General features: G+C 39.2%; 1 protein-coding gene across 1 annotated transcript in view; it reads right to left on the minus strand.

The window, feature by feature from the left end:
- The window catches only part of LOC111815167, a 91230-nt gene that overhangs the window by 3891 nt on the left and 75398 nt on the right, over positions 1-11941 (minus strand). Inside the window, exon 4 of the mRNA XM_023709469.1 lies at positions 688-758. Within this exon, the coding sequence (XP_023565237.1) occupies positions 688-758 (71 nt within the window). The remainder of the gene's footprint in view (positions 1-687; positions 759-11941) is intronic.

Below are 11941 nucleotides of genomic sequence, written 5' to 3' on the forward strand. Positions count from 1 at the left end.
CACAATAAATAAATGTTAAAAAAAAAAAAAAAAAAGATTATCGAGGGCCAGCAAGATAGCTCAGTGGACTAAACACCTGCTTAGGCAAGCACAGGGACCTGGGTTTGATCCCCAGTCCCGCATGCCATGCCAGCCCTAGCCCTGGGGCACGCTGAGCCTGTGAACAAGTCCAAGCATGGTGCAGCATGCCTGTAATCCCAGCTCTGGGAAGGCTGAAAACAGGAGGATCACTAGGAGTCTGAGCTATTTAGTAAGACCCCATACAAAATACATTTAAAAAAAAAAAAGATTCTGTACATATAACTGGTAATTTCCATTTAATTCATGGCAACAGTTCACAATATTAATTCCTCTACCCTACATTTTCCTAAATGAAACATTTTCTTAGCCACTATCACAGTTTGCTCTCACCACATGTAACCTGGCAGGCAAGCTTAGAGGAACTGCCTTATCACTCCTATTTTAAAAATAGACACAGTGACACTGAGATATGGAAGAGCCAGGGCCAGGACACCCAAAGGACATCTGCCACAGGCACAGGTATGGACAGGGAGATCCAGCTCTTAGCCCCGCACTCCATACGGACAGCATTTTGTGAGTAATTGTAATATTTCCCCAAGCACAAGGGAATGACAAAGTTTCCCAAGAAGCAGCAGACTGCTTTAAATATACTACAAATAGGCTCACCTCGAAAGTGAAGAGGAGCTCCACTTCATAAGCCTCCACTTCAGCCCAATAAGGAATATATTACAGGTGGCCTGCAGGTAAAAATAAATGACAAAGGTGAGACATTCATTTACAGCCAACAATTCCTTTTGTGTAATAAGTATTTCTTTTCCTTTCATTTATACTTTTATCCAGATTTGAAATTCTAAGTAGAGAAAAACAGTGCTGATTTAATCCTTTTAAAAACTTGTTTTGGGTTGGGGAACAGCTCAGCGGTGTAAGCAACTGCCCGGCAAGCACAAGGACCAGGGTTCAATCCCCCATACCACATGCTGCACCAGCCCTGCCCCAGCATTCCAAGCTGGCCACAGAAACTGGACATGATGGCACATGCCTGTAATCCCAGAGCTGGGGAGGCTGAAACAGGAGGATGGCTATGAGTCTGAGCTCTGTAGTGAGACCCTGTACCAAGTACATTTAAAAATAAAACTATAAAAATAAATAAAAACTTGTTTTGTTTGAAACAGGATCTCACTGGGTACGTCTGGCTGATCTACAACTTTCAATCCTCTCACCTCAGCTTCCCAAGTACTAGGACTCCACGCATTTACCACCATGTCCAGCTCTTTCCAATTACTCTGAGAAGGACTGAACAAGCCAAAATCCTAAAACTTAAAGAAGAACTTCAATGAGGAAAAGAAGAAGAAAGAAAAAAGGAAAAATACACACACACTCAAGATGGCTAAGATAATTGTATTATTAATTTCTGTTGATTTGCTGACAGGAGCGATTAATGCTTAATATTTTTTACCAATTTTGCATGTTTATTTCTGGTAATCTGGACAACTACTTTGAAGACAACAATATGCAATAGAACAACCATTGTTGGATTAAAAGAAGTAGAATTTGAATTCATGTCAGATACCAAATGCCTCAAAGATACTTTACTTTGTATTTTTTAATACTTTCTAGCACTTGATGACCTGTACCTAAAATCACATATTCATTTACTTTCTATATGTAATTTGAGAAGTATATTCAACTGAAATCTTTCAAGTAAACATAGTAACCAGGTTAAACAATAGACTCCTTTTAAAGTATCTATTACTAAATATGACCTATTCTTGTGTAATTTATAATGTTATAAAATACATTTTGACCATGTGTGATTAAAAGAATCTATAAGTGAGATAAATTTTTGAAAGGTCGGATAGAGAAAAATGTCAATAATAGGCCAAAGGCAAAGAGATTGTGTTTTAAACCAAAAATTTTTATTTTTTGGTTTTGGTTGGGTTTTTTTGGTTTGTTTGGTTTTGGTTTTTTGTTTGTTTGTTTGTTTGGTACTAGGGATCAAACTCAGGACCTTGTGCTTGCCAGGAAGGCGCTTATGCTGCTGAGCTATCTCCCAGGCCCAACGTTTTTTAAAGCTGTGGTAACTTCTTTTTCACATTAGTCTAGTACCAACACAAGTGGATTTTAGAGTGAAGGCGTTCTGAATTCAAATCCCAAACTCTAGGTTTAGCTGACAGTATGGAAGCATTAAAGACAGGCATTTCATTCCTTTGTATCAATCTTCATTCGCATCATCACTCACTAAAGTCATGTATGACAGCCTCAGCAATGTCATAAAGTATATTTAAAGGTCACATAGGTAAGTGTCGTACAATTTATGTGCTGAACATTCCAATTTTACTAAAAAAAAAAATAACCTCAAGCTTGGCATAGAACTTCAGTCTTTTTAAAATTCTAACATATTGATCATCAAATCAATCTATTCTAGGTTTTACCTAAGCATTAAACTTGAAGCTAGGAAACCAGCGATATTTGGTGCAGAAAGAAAAGACAGTGGTAGGTCATAACAACAAGAGAAAAAGAAGACATAAGATACAAAGAAAAAAATTATAAGGCAACTTGAGAATATGCAATAGAGAACAACACAAGCAGGATTGTCGTCAGGCTCCTCGTACACACTATTTTATTACCCAAGCAAACAATATGCATAATGACAAATGTGTATATATTTTTAAAAGACTGGGAAGTGCTTGATGTTTATCAGAAAAATTAAAATCCCAAAGTGCTGGCCAGATAACTCAGTGGACTAAAGTGCCTGCTTAGGCAGACACAGGGACCAGGGCTCAATCCCTAGCATGCTGTGTGGAGCCCTGCCTCCTGGAGCACTAAGACAATAACTGAGACTGGGTATGGTGGCTCACGCCTGTAATCCCAGTGCTTGGGAAGCTGAAAACAGGAGAATCACTCCAAGTCTGATCTGTATAGCGAGACTCTGTACTAAATACATAAGAGAACCAATTTAATTAATTAAAATAAAATTTAAAACCAAGGAAAAGCTTATAACTCAGTGGTATAGCATTTTCTGGGCAAATACAAGGACCTGGGTTCAATGCCCAGCATTGGAAAAAAAAGAAAGAAGAAGAAGAAATGATATTAATGTAAATCAGTTAAAAAAATGACACCCTCCTGTTTACAAGGATGTACTACTAACCCAAGTAGTCAGGTATCTAGAAAATTCACTTGTTTGTGATCCTGAAAAGTATATTACCAAGCAAATTTGAAAAATGAGATGTTAGTATATATAATGGAACAAAAATATCAGACGCTTAAGCTTCAAAAAGAGTAGGAGACGGTGTATTAAACACAAAAGCAGAAAGTAAGTCTCCTGCTTTAAAGGCCTCACAGCTCAATAGAAAACACTGCCATACATAGAAATAAATGCTAACACTATTTGGTACTATAAAAGAGGTACCAGCAAGAGAAACACATTTCATTTTTTTCTCCTTTTATGGTATTATCAGTTATTCACTGCTTAGACGTTTTAAGTCAGTAGGGTTTCACAATGAGACATTAAGAAGGCTAAAGCTCATGAAATAGGTGTCAGAAATACACACAAAAAGTAAAACTGTAACAAAGATAAAAATAAGCACAAGAAGTTCCCTCTTCCCTTTTTTTTTTTCTACAAAGAAAAGCAATAACCACAGCCACAACTCACACCGAGAGCTGACAGCGGGATGGGTTCTGCTCCAAGCCTCTGATATGTACAAACTCACCCCAGCCTCACGGCAACCCTCCGGGGGAAGTCTGAGGATTGTCCCCATGGGAATGAGGAGAAAACTGAGGCACAGTGACATCAAGTAATGTGCCCAAGGTGAAAAACCAAGATCTGAAAACAGGGAGTCTGGTTTCAGAGGTCACATTCCACCACTGTGTTCCAAAGGATTAACTAAATAAAAACGCCACTGTCTTTATAGGAGGCATGTTTCTGGGTTTGTTGTTGTTGTTGTTGTTGTTTTGTTTTTGTTTTTGTTTTTTTGCGGAACTGGGGATTAAACTCAGGCCCTTGCACTTCCCAAGAAAGCACTTATTCTATTGAGCCATCTCCTCAACCCTGGAGGTATGTTTCTTAAAGCATACAGGATTAAATTCTTATAAAAAGCTTCATTAAAATAAGCTTGACAGTCTGGGGAGATAGCTCAGCCATCTAAGCACTTGCTGGCAAGTGCAAGGACTCCGGTTCAATCCTCAGTACCCCAGGCTGTGCAGGCCCTGCGCCGAGCTGGCCACCAAAACCAGGCATGGTGGTGCATGCCTGTAATCCCAGCACTGGGGAGGCTGAGACAGGAGGATCACTATGAGTCTACACTGCATAGTTAGATGCTGTACCAAATAAATAATTTTTTTTTTAAAACCTGCTGATGGTCCTTAAGAACTAGTTGTTTTCAGTTTTTGAAACTAAAAATGTTCCAATTTTGGCTTCCTAACTACTTCTATATATTCAAGGCTTGTTTTATATAAATACGCCAGGACTTTCCCTATGATTCCTATCATTAAAAATTCAGAAACTAAAAATTAAATATATACCCAATTTTCTTCATTTATAAGCTGTATAATTACCTAAGCAGACTGGACATTAGGGAAAGCTTTTCTTTAAGGAAGTACTCCCCACAATGAATGGACTTAATAATTAAAATCATCATGATAGAGTTTGCAATCCCTAGTAGTGGTAGGAAACCTGCACCCTGCATGCCGCAGCGGGCTGTCTACAACACTGAAATCTCTATGCCATTACTGCCCAAGTGAATCAAGGTACTGAAGTATAAAAACAGCTAGCAAAAGCAAAATAAAAAATCATCTATGTTTCCTTAAGGAAAAAGAAATACTACCCACATGATTAGTAAGTAAGGATGTAGAAGGACAGAGAGAAGGCAAGAATAAAATAAAGAAGGAAAAAGAAACTGTAAGTTCCCTCTCTTGATATTTTTACCAGTTTACTAAACAGTAGACAGTACAGCACAACATGTTAACGTTGCTACAGAGGTGATCAGCTATATCTCGCAGATGGAAATTCCAAGGGGAAAATGAACCAGTTTCTTAACTGAATAAATTGCAAGGAAAATAAAAGATGAAAAAGGAACATCTACATAGTAAGAGCTGTTCAAAACGTATTAATGAGCCATAAAGATTATTTTCACTCTCCAACCTAACGTAAAGTGAAAAGAAGACTTTGGTGAACTACAGTGAGTTGAAAATTAACTCAATACTCAGTAATGTTAAGAAATGAAATTGAAGTTTCAAGTATTGTTACAGCTCATATCTAGATGGCTCCCCCAAAGTCTCACGCAGTGCTAGATGGGGCTTTTTCAGAGATGGTTGAATCCAGACTGCATGACTGATTCCCGACACAATGCTAGGACTAAGGGAGGGTGATTACTAACTCAGTCCACTGGTTGGTTTGGTACTGTCCCAATCCCAGTAGCCTAGATACAATATAAGGGATAGAAAAAGGCTTCTCTTCCTCCTTGCTTGCCTTGCTGCCTTCTGCCCACAATGAACTGCTTCTCCTTTGTGATGTCCCTCTACCGTCCCACCCTGCCTTGAAGCCAGCAGACTAGACTGAATCCTCTAGAAAGTGTGAGGCAAATCAACCTTTCCTCCCTTAACTTTGGGCTGTGAATATTTTATACCAGGAAGGAAAAAGGTAACTAAAACAGGTATGATAAGGAAATTATGATTAAGCATCTTATGCACACTTTTATCTCTTAGAATGAAACATATTGATGTATTTATAAAGAAATGGGACAGCTGAAATTTGCTTCTCTTAACAAGAAGGAAAATGAGGATATGGATAAACTATTGACACTTGACATGGTCAAATAAGGGCTCCCTATACTACATGGTCTACTTTGTATACGTAAAACTTCCTACAACACAATTTTTTAAACAAAGAAGTAGGGTACATAAGAAATTGATCCCTAAAGTATTATAATAGCGTAGTTTGAGAACAATTTAAAATTTCACTGCACATTCCTATGAAGAAAGAACTGCTTTGACTAAATAATAACACTAATGTATCAACTACTAGATACTTTTCTCAATAGAATACCTCAAATGTTCTGTTATTTGTAAGTACCTTATAGCATTTGTGACAGGGTATTTGAGAAGTAAGTCTAAAAATAGCCAGCACAAAAATAGGAATCATGATTAGACGCTGACAATTAGAGTACTTGCTGTTATATATTAAATACCTTCTACATGGAACAGTGTTGGGAAACATCCAGATTTCTATAGTTTAAGTAGAAGATTAAAATCTGTGAAATTTCTGTTTGCATATTTTATTTCACAAATGAAATAAAAGCTCCACAAGGACAGAGACACTTATTTTCTCATAACATCAGCACATGCGAAGTACTCAGCAGGACCAGGCACTCTATAAATGAAGGATCCTAATGGGAGTGCACCTCTTCATTCACAGACTTGCTATGGGTTGGAGACTGCCTGAGTGCACCCCCCCAAAGGCTCTTGGCTTGGGAGCTTGGTCCTCAGGGTGGCAGCACTGAGAGGTGGCAGCCCTTCAAAAGGCGGGGCTTAGTGGAAGGCAATTAAAGCACTAGGGCACTGCCTTCCAAAAGGCTAAATGCTGGCCTACAGAGTGAGTTTGCTGTTCCTGCCAAAGTGAATTCTTCTGACTCTTTGTCTGGCTACCTGGCTCACCCTGTCATTAGTCTCCCACACATTCCTATTACGATGATGCCATCATGAAAGGCTGAATCTAGGTGCAACCTGATCTTGGACTTTCTACCTCCAAAACTACACTAAGTTAACTTTTTTCCTTACAAAGCATGTAGCCTTAGATACTTTGATATAGCACCAGGAAACAGAATAATCAAAATTACCATTAAGTATTGTACAGTGTAGCTGGGACAACTACTTCTCAGACTAAAATCTCAAGAGACTTCTACTTGAGCCATGTCCAGACTAGTTAGTCCACAGAGGGCATACCTTGTGCACAGAATATACCTAGGTGGCTCTTGAAAGCCTAGCACCATCAATCACAATAATAACTAACACCTGACAGTATTCGCAGTCCCAGGTCTACCACAAACACATTATACACCTGAGTACATGTGATCTTTAAAATACTTTGACATTGTGCATTATGCCCAGGTACAACTGAAGAGGCCAAGGTTTAAGGAGGTTATGAAACACATTCCAAGTCCAAAGCCACAGTGCAGAGGTTGTCAGGCAGTAAAGTCCACAGTCTCCAAGACTGACTCAAAACAAACAAACACAAAAACCCAAAATGCATGACTATTTTACAGTACCAAGGGTCATCTCCATGGAAGGGAAGGCATCATTTCTAGGGCTGTCTGCATGGGTGTTTCCAGTGCAGACTCATATGTGAGTCTGATCTGGGTGGAGACAGTAAGAACAGCACAGCACAGCCAGCTGGAGGCACAGACGGTACAAAAAGTGGTGTAAGGGCAAATTCCTGCCCTCTCTTCTGAAGTCAGGGCACCCATCTCCTACCCTCAGATGTCAGAACTCCAAATTCTCTGGGTCTCGGACTCTGGAACTGACCACAGCAGCCCCTAACACTCTTGAGACTTTGTCCTCAGACTAAGCATCACACATGGCTTCTCTGGCTCTGAGGCCTCTTGTTTTGGACTTAGTGATACCAGCCATGTCCTTAGTTCAGCAGCTTGCAGACAGCCAATCACAGGATTCTCGCATCCATGAACACGTAAGCCAATTCCCCAGATAACTCCCCTCTCTTCTATCTACATTTCCTATTGGTTCTGTCCCTGGAGAATCCTATCTACAACAGAAGGCTGCTGATAAATAAAGCTTTCTAAAGGAGTCTCTAAAGGTCCCCTTGAGGTCACTTTAAATTCTTTAATGAGCTTTTACAAAGCATTGTTAGTGACCTTATGGGAGTCTATCATTTTTCTGCTGCTGCTCTCTGACACAATACTAACCAAAAATATTACTCTGAGATGGCAATGGACAAAGATGACAATCATGAACCAAAAAATAAAAATAAAAAACAAAAGGTCCAGACATCTTGTAAACAAAGACTAAGGAAAAATTCAAACTGGTGGATTCATAATATTATTGTACAAAGGACCAGATACCTATTAATGAAATAAGTTTTTATGAGTCTTTACAAACTATAGAGCATTTACAGGCACACACACGAAACTGTAAGTCTTTGATGTACAATACTGCTACCAGAATGTAACTGCTATGACATGAAACCCAGTGGAAATCTATAAGCTAAAGAACCAGTCTCTTTGTTGAAACTGTACTTCCGATTTGATTTGAAACTGTCTCACTGCTGTTTATCAATAAAACTTTGAAAAGAAAAAAAAAGAAAAGAAAAAAATAAAACCAGTCTTTCTCAAGTTGAATCTCAGCTCTATTTTTTGGTAGGCTTGCAGGTTAGCTCAATTGTTTAAAGCACCTGCTTAGGCAAACCCAGTCAGGCACAGAGGATTGTGGTCAATCCCCAGCTCCACAAGCTGCGCTAGACCTGCCCTTAAGGCAGCCTGAACCAGCGGGGGGAAAAATTTTTTGTGTGTGTGTTGTTGCTGTTTGGGTTACTTTTCCACCCCAGATATGAAAGGATTTCTTTTTTTGTTTTTTCCTCCCATAGGATTATTTTATTTAATACTTTCAATGAGAAACAAATAGCAATGACACAGTTTCACAACCGATTCCTAGTACATTTTCAATAATTAATACATTCCATATAGTTCTCTTAGTGGTTATTCATTGTACAAGATATAGACCTGATATCCCGTCTCAAACACTATTAGAACCTTGCTATTCATTGAATTAAGATTATGGAGCTGTATATCTATCCTAACTATTTTGAGTATACAGATACAAAATGGTTGTTCATTTGTATCTCATTTTTTTGGTTAGTTTTGTCAGAGAAGGGCATTCCATTGTCATTTAAATACTGTAGGTGCATGAATTCAGCAAAATATCAAAATATAGTTCAATAGTCCATAATAGAAGTGGGTTTTCCATAAGACTGTCAATGTCCGAAGTTGTTGACTTGAGCCTTTTACAGCTCAGCATATTAATATGGCTTTACTTTTTATACTTCATTTTCATACTTTTCTACTGGATGGTTAAGACCAAAAAAGATCAAGACATACGCAAGAAGAAATGCAACTTTTGTATTTGATAAGGTCAGTCAAATCCCCTCAGGATTTAGCCTGAAACCCTGTACTTCAGTTTGTAGATCCTTTGTCAGTGTCAGCCATATGAATGAGTTCACAGCCATTGCTTGATCAATTTGCTCTCTGTGAAAGCTTGAGAGAATGTTTTCTCTCCATGTGACTCTCCTTAGGCACACTCTACATCATCAATCATTTTCCTCTGTGGCCACAAAATCTCCTTGATCAGAAAATTTGGGGCACAATTGAGTTACAGGATGTTACTATACAGGTTCTCCTATTTCCCGAGTCCTTACTGACCTTGAAAGGCTAGGGCCAAAAGGTTGGCTGTCCTTGTAGCCCTTCTTTTTCTTTAACTTTTGGTCTGCAAACTTAAGTTGTTAACCCTCCAGAAGAGAAGCTTAATACTATTACCCTATAACATAGGCAATTGAGCTTGACCTCACTATGTGTCTGAATATCAAACATCTTAGAAATAACATGGAACAGACATTTTCCATCAAGTATTGATATGTTAAACTTCAAGTCCCTCCAGAATATGAAGAAAAAAGATTAAAAAGAAAAATCTCTGAATTAATGGCATCTGAAGTAAAGAATCAAATGCAGAAACATATGGAGGAAACCCGATCTGAAAAAAACTCTTCAGTAAAAGAATTAATAACTGCTTCTAAAGAAGACATTGATAAAAAAAAATAGAGGAGATTAGAAAAATGATGGATTCCTTGAATGAGCAATTCAGGAAGGAAATAGATCGCATGAAGCAGAGTCAAAGAGATATAGAGGAACTTAAAATCTCAATCACAAGCTTGCAAAACCGTTTGAGTGAAAGTGAAGACAGAGTTTCAGATCTTGAAGACATTAGTGCAGCTAGTGAAAAGATCTCTTAAAAATAACTAGGATACAGGAAAAAATAATTCATCACCTGCAAGATGATGCAAAGATGAACAATGTGAGACTAATAGGTATCAATGAGAAAAAAGGAGTCAATACAAATGACATTAAAAAAATACGGGCAGAAGTAATAGCAGAAAACTTCCCAAATATGAGGAAACAATATGATATCCAGGTAACCAAAGCATACAGAACACCCAATAACTTCAACCCAATTAAAAACATACTGAGACATATAATGGTCAAGATCCCAGAAATTCAACACAAAATAATATACTGAAAGCCACTAGAGAAAAGAAGCAGATCACATTCAAAGGAAAACCCATCAGAATTATGGCAGACTTCTCTTCACAAACCATAAAAGCAAGAAGAGCATGGAGCAGAGTACTTCAAGCCCTCTATGAAAACAAATTCCACAGGATTATTTTATAGTATTCACCCAGAGTCACATACATAATAAGACGGCCAGAAATCAGCCCACACACTAGAGACTCAAAGACTCCAGCTAAGGGCCTGGATCCCATAGCAATGTCCCACATGAGTCCAGCTGAAGACCTAGAGCTCATGGCAATGTCCTCCATGAGTCAAACTGGAGGCCTAGAGCCCATGACAATGTCCTATGCAAGTTTTCATCAAGAATCTGCACTGAGAAGACCCAAAGGTCCACTGTAGAAGTAGAAAGTCTGCATAAGTGGGATGAAGGGTCTGTGCTGAGAGAGATCTGCTGAACAGCCACAAAGTGATGATCAAGGGAAGGACCAGACCTCCCCTAATGAGGACCACAGTCTTCCTCAGCAATAGTGAGGTCCCATGCTCCTCCCACGATGACATCAGCTGAATTCCTATCAGGAAAACCAGCACAGCAAGCTTCTCCAAGAGAATCCAGGTAACCAAAGCAATCAGGAGCACATAGCCTTGTCCTCCAGTTCTCCTAATTTTTTTTTTATTTTAAAAAGAAAAACATAACTTTAAAAATCTTTAGAAATAAAACAGAATTTCAAAAAAGAAGATGATAGGAATTTAACAACTGTTGTATTGCATATTGTCTTCATAGTAGTCATTCAGCTGGGGGTATAGCTCAGTGGCAAAGCGCCAGCCTGGAAAGTGCAAGGACCCTTCTTTGATTCCCATATCACATGCTATAACAGCCCTGCACAGAGCTGGCCACCAAAACCAGGCATGCTAGTGCACACCTGTGATTCCAGTGCTGGGGGACTGAGAGAGGAGGATCACCGCAAGTCTAAGCTGCATAGCAAGACCTTGTATTAATACATAAATCAAACTCCGAATTTATGATTTGTTCTGTTATATAACTATAAATTTTGTTCCTATGGTCTAAAGTGAAAAACTGATAGTTATCAAAGTTTGTCCACTTCTGAAGTGTGCATAATGTTATTATTATTGCTAACTGTACTACTGTATTCCAAATATCATATCTCTTTTAATCACTTGTTGTCCCAAGGAACCAGGAAACAATTTAAAAGCTACAGGATGACACAAAGATAAACAACGCAAGACTTACAGGTGTCAATGAAAAAGAAGGCATCAATACAAACGACACAAAAAGATTGTTTGCAGAAGTAATAGCAGAAAATTTCCCAAGCATAGGAAAAGAATCTGGCATAAAGAGTAGTGAGGAGACCCAGAGCGCAGGCTCGGCGTGAGTGAGACTACCGAGGGCCGCGGGATCCTGAACAGACCCAGAGCACAGGCCCGGCGGGAGACCACCCGGGGCCCTCCGGATCCTGAATAGACCCAGAGCGCAGGGCCGGCCAGTGAGTGAGATGACCCGGGGACCGCGGATCCTCATTTAACCCAGGCTGCAGGCCCAGCAGGGAACCCTTCAGCAGAACTCCCTGCAAAGAGGCTAGAGGCAAGACCCACCCAGCTGATTCAGGAGCAGA

This window comes from Octodon degus, unplaced genomic scaffold (genome assembly GCF_000260255.1).
Source record: "Octodon degus isolate 3935 unplaced genomic scaffold, OctDeg1.0 scaffold00012, whole genome shotgun sequence".
NCBI lineage: Eukaryota > Metazoa > Chordata > Mammalia > Rodentia > Octodontidae > Octodon > Octodon degus.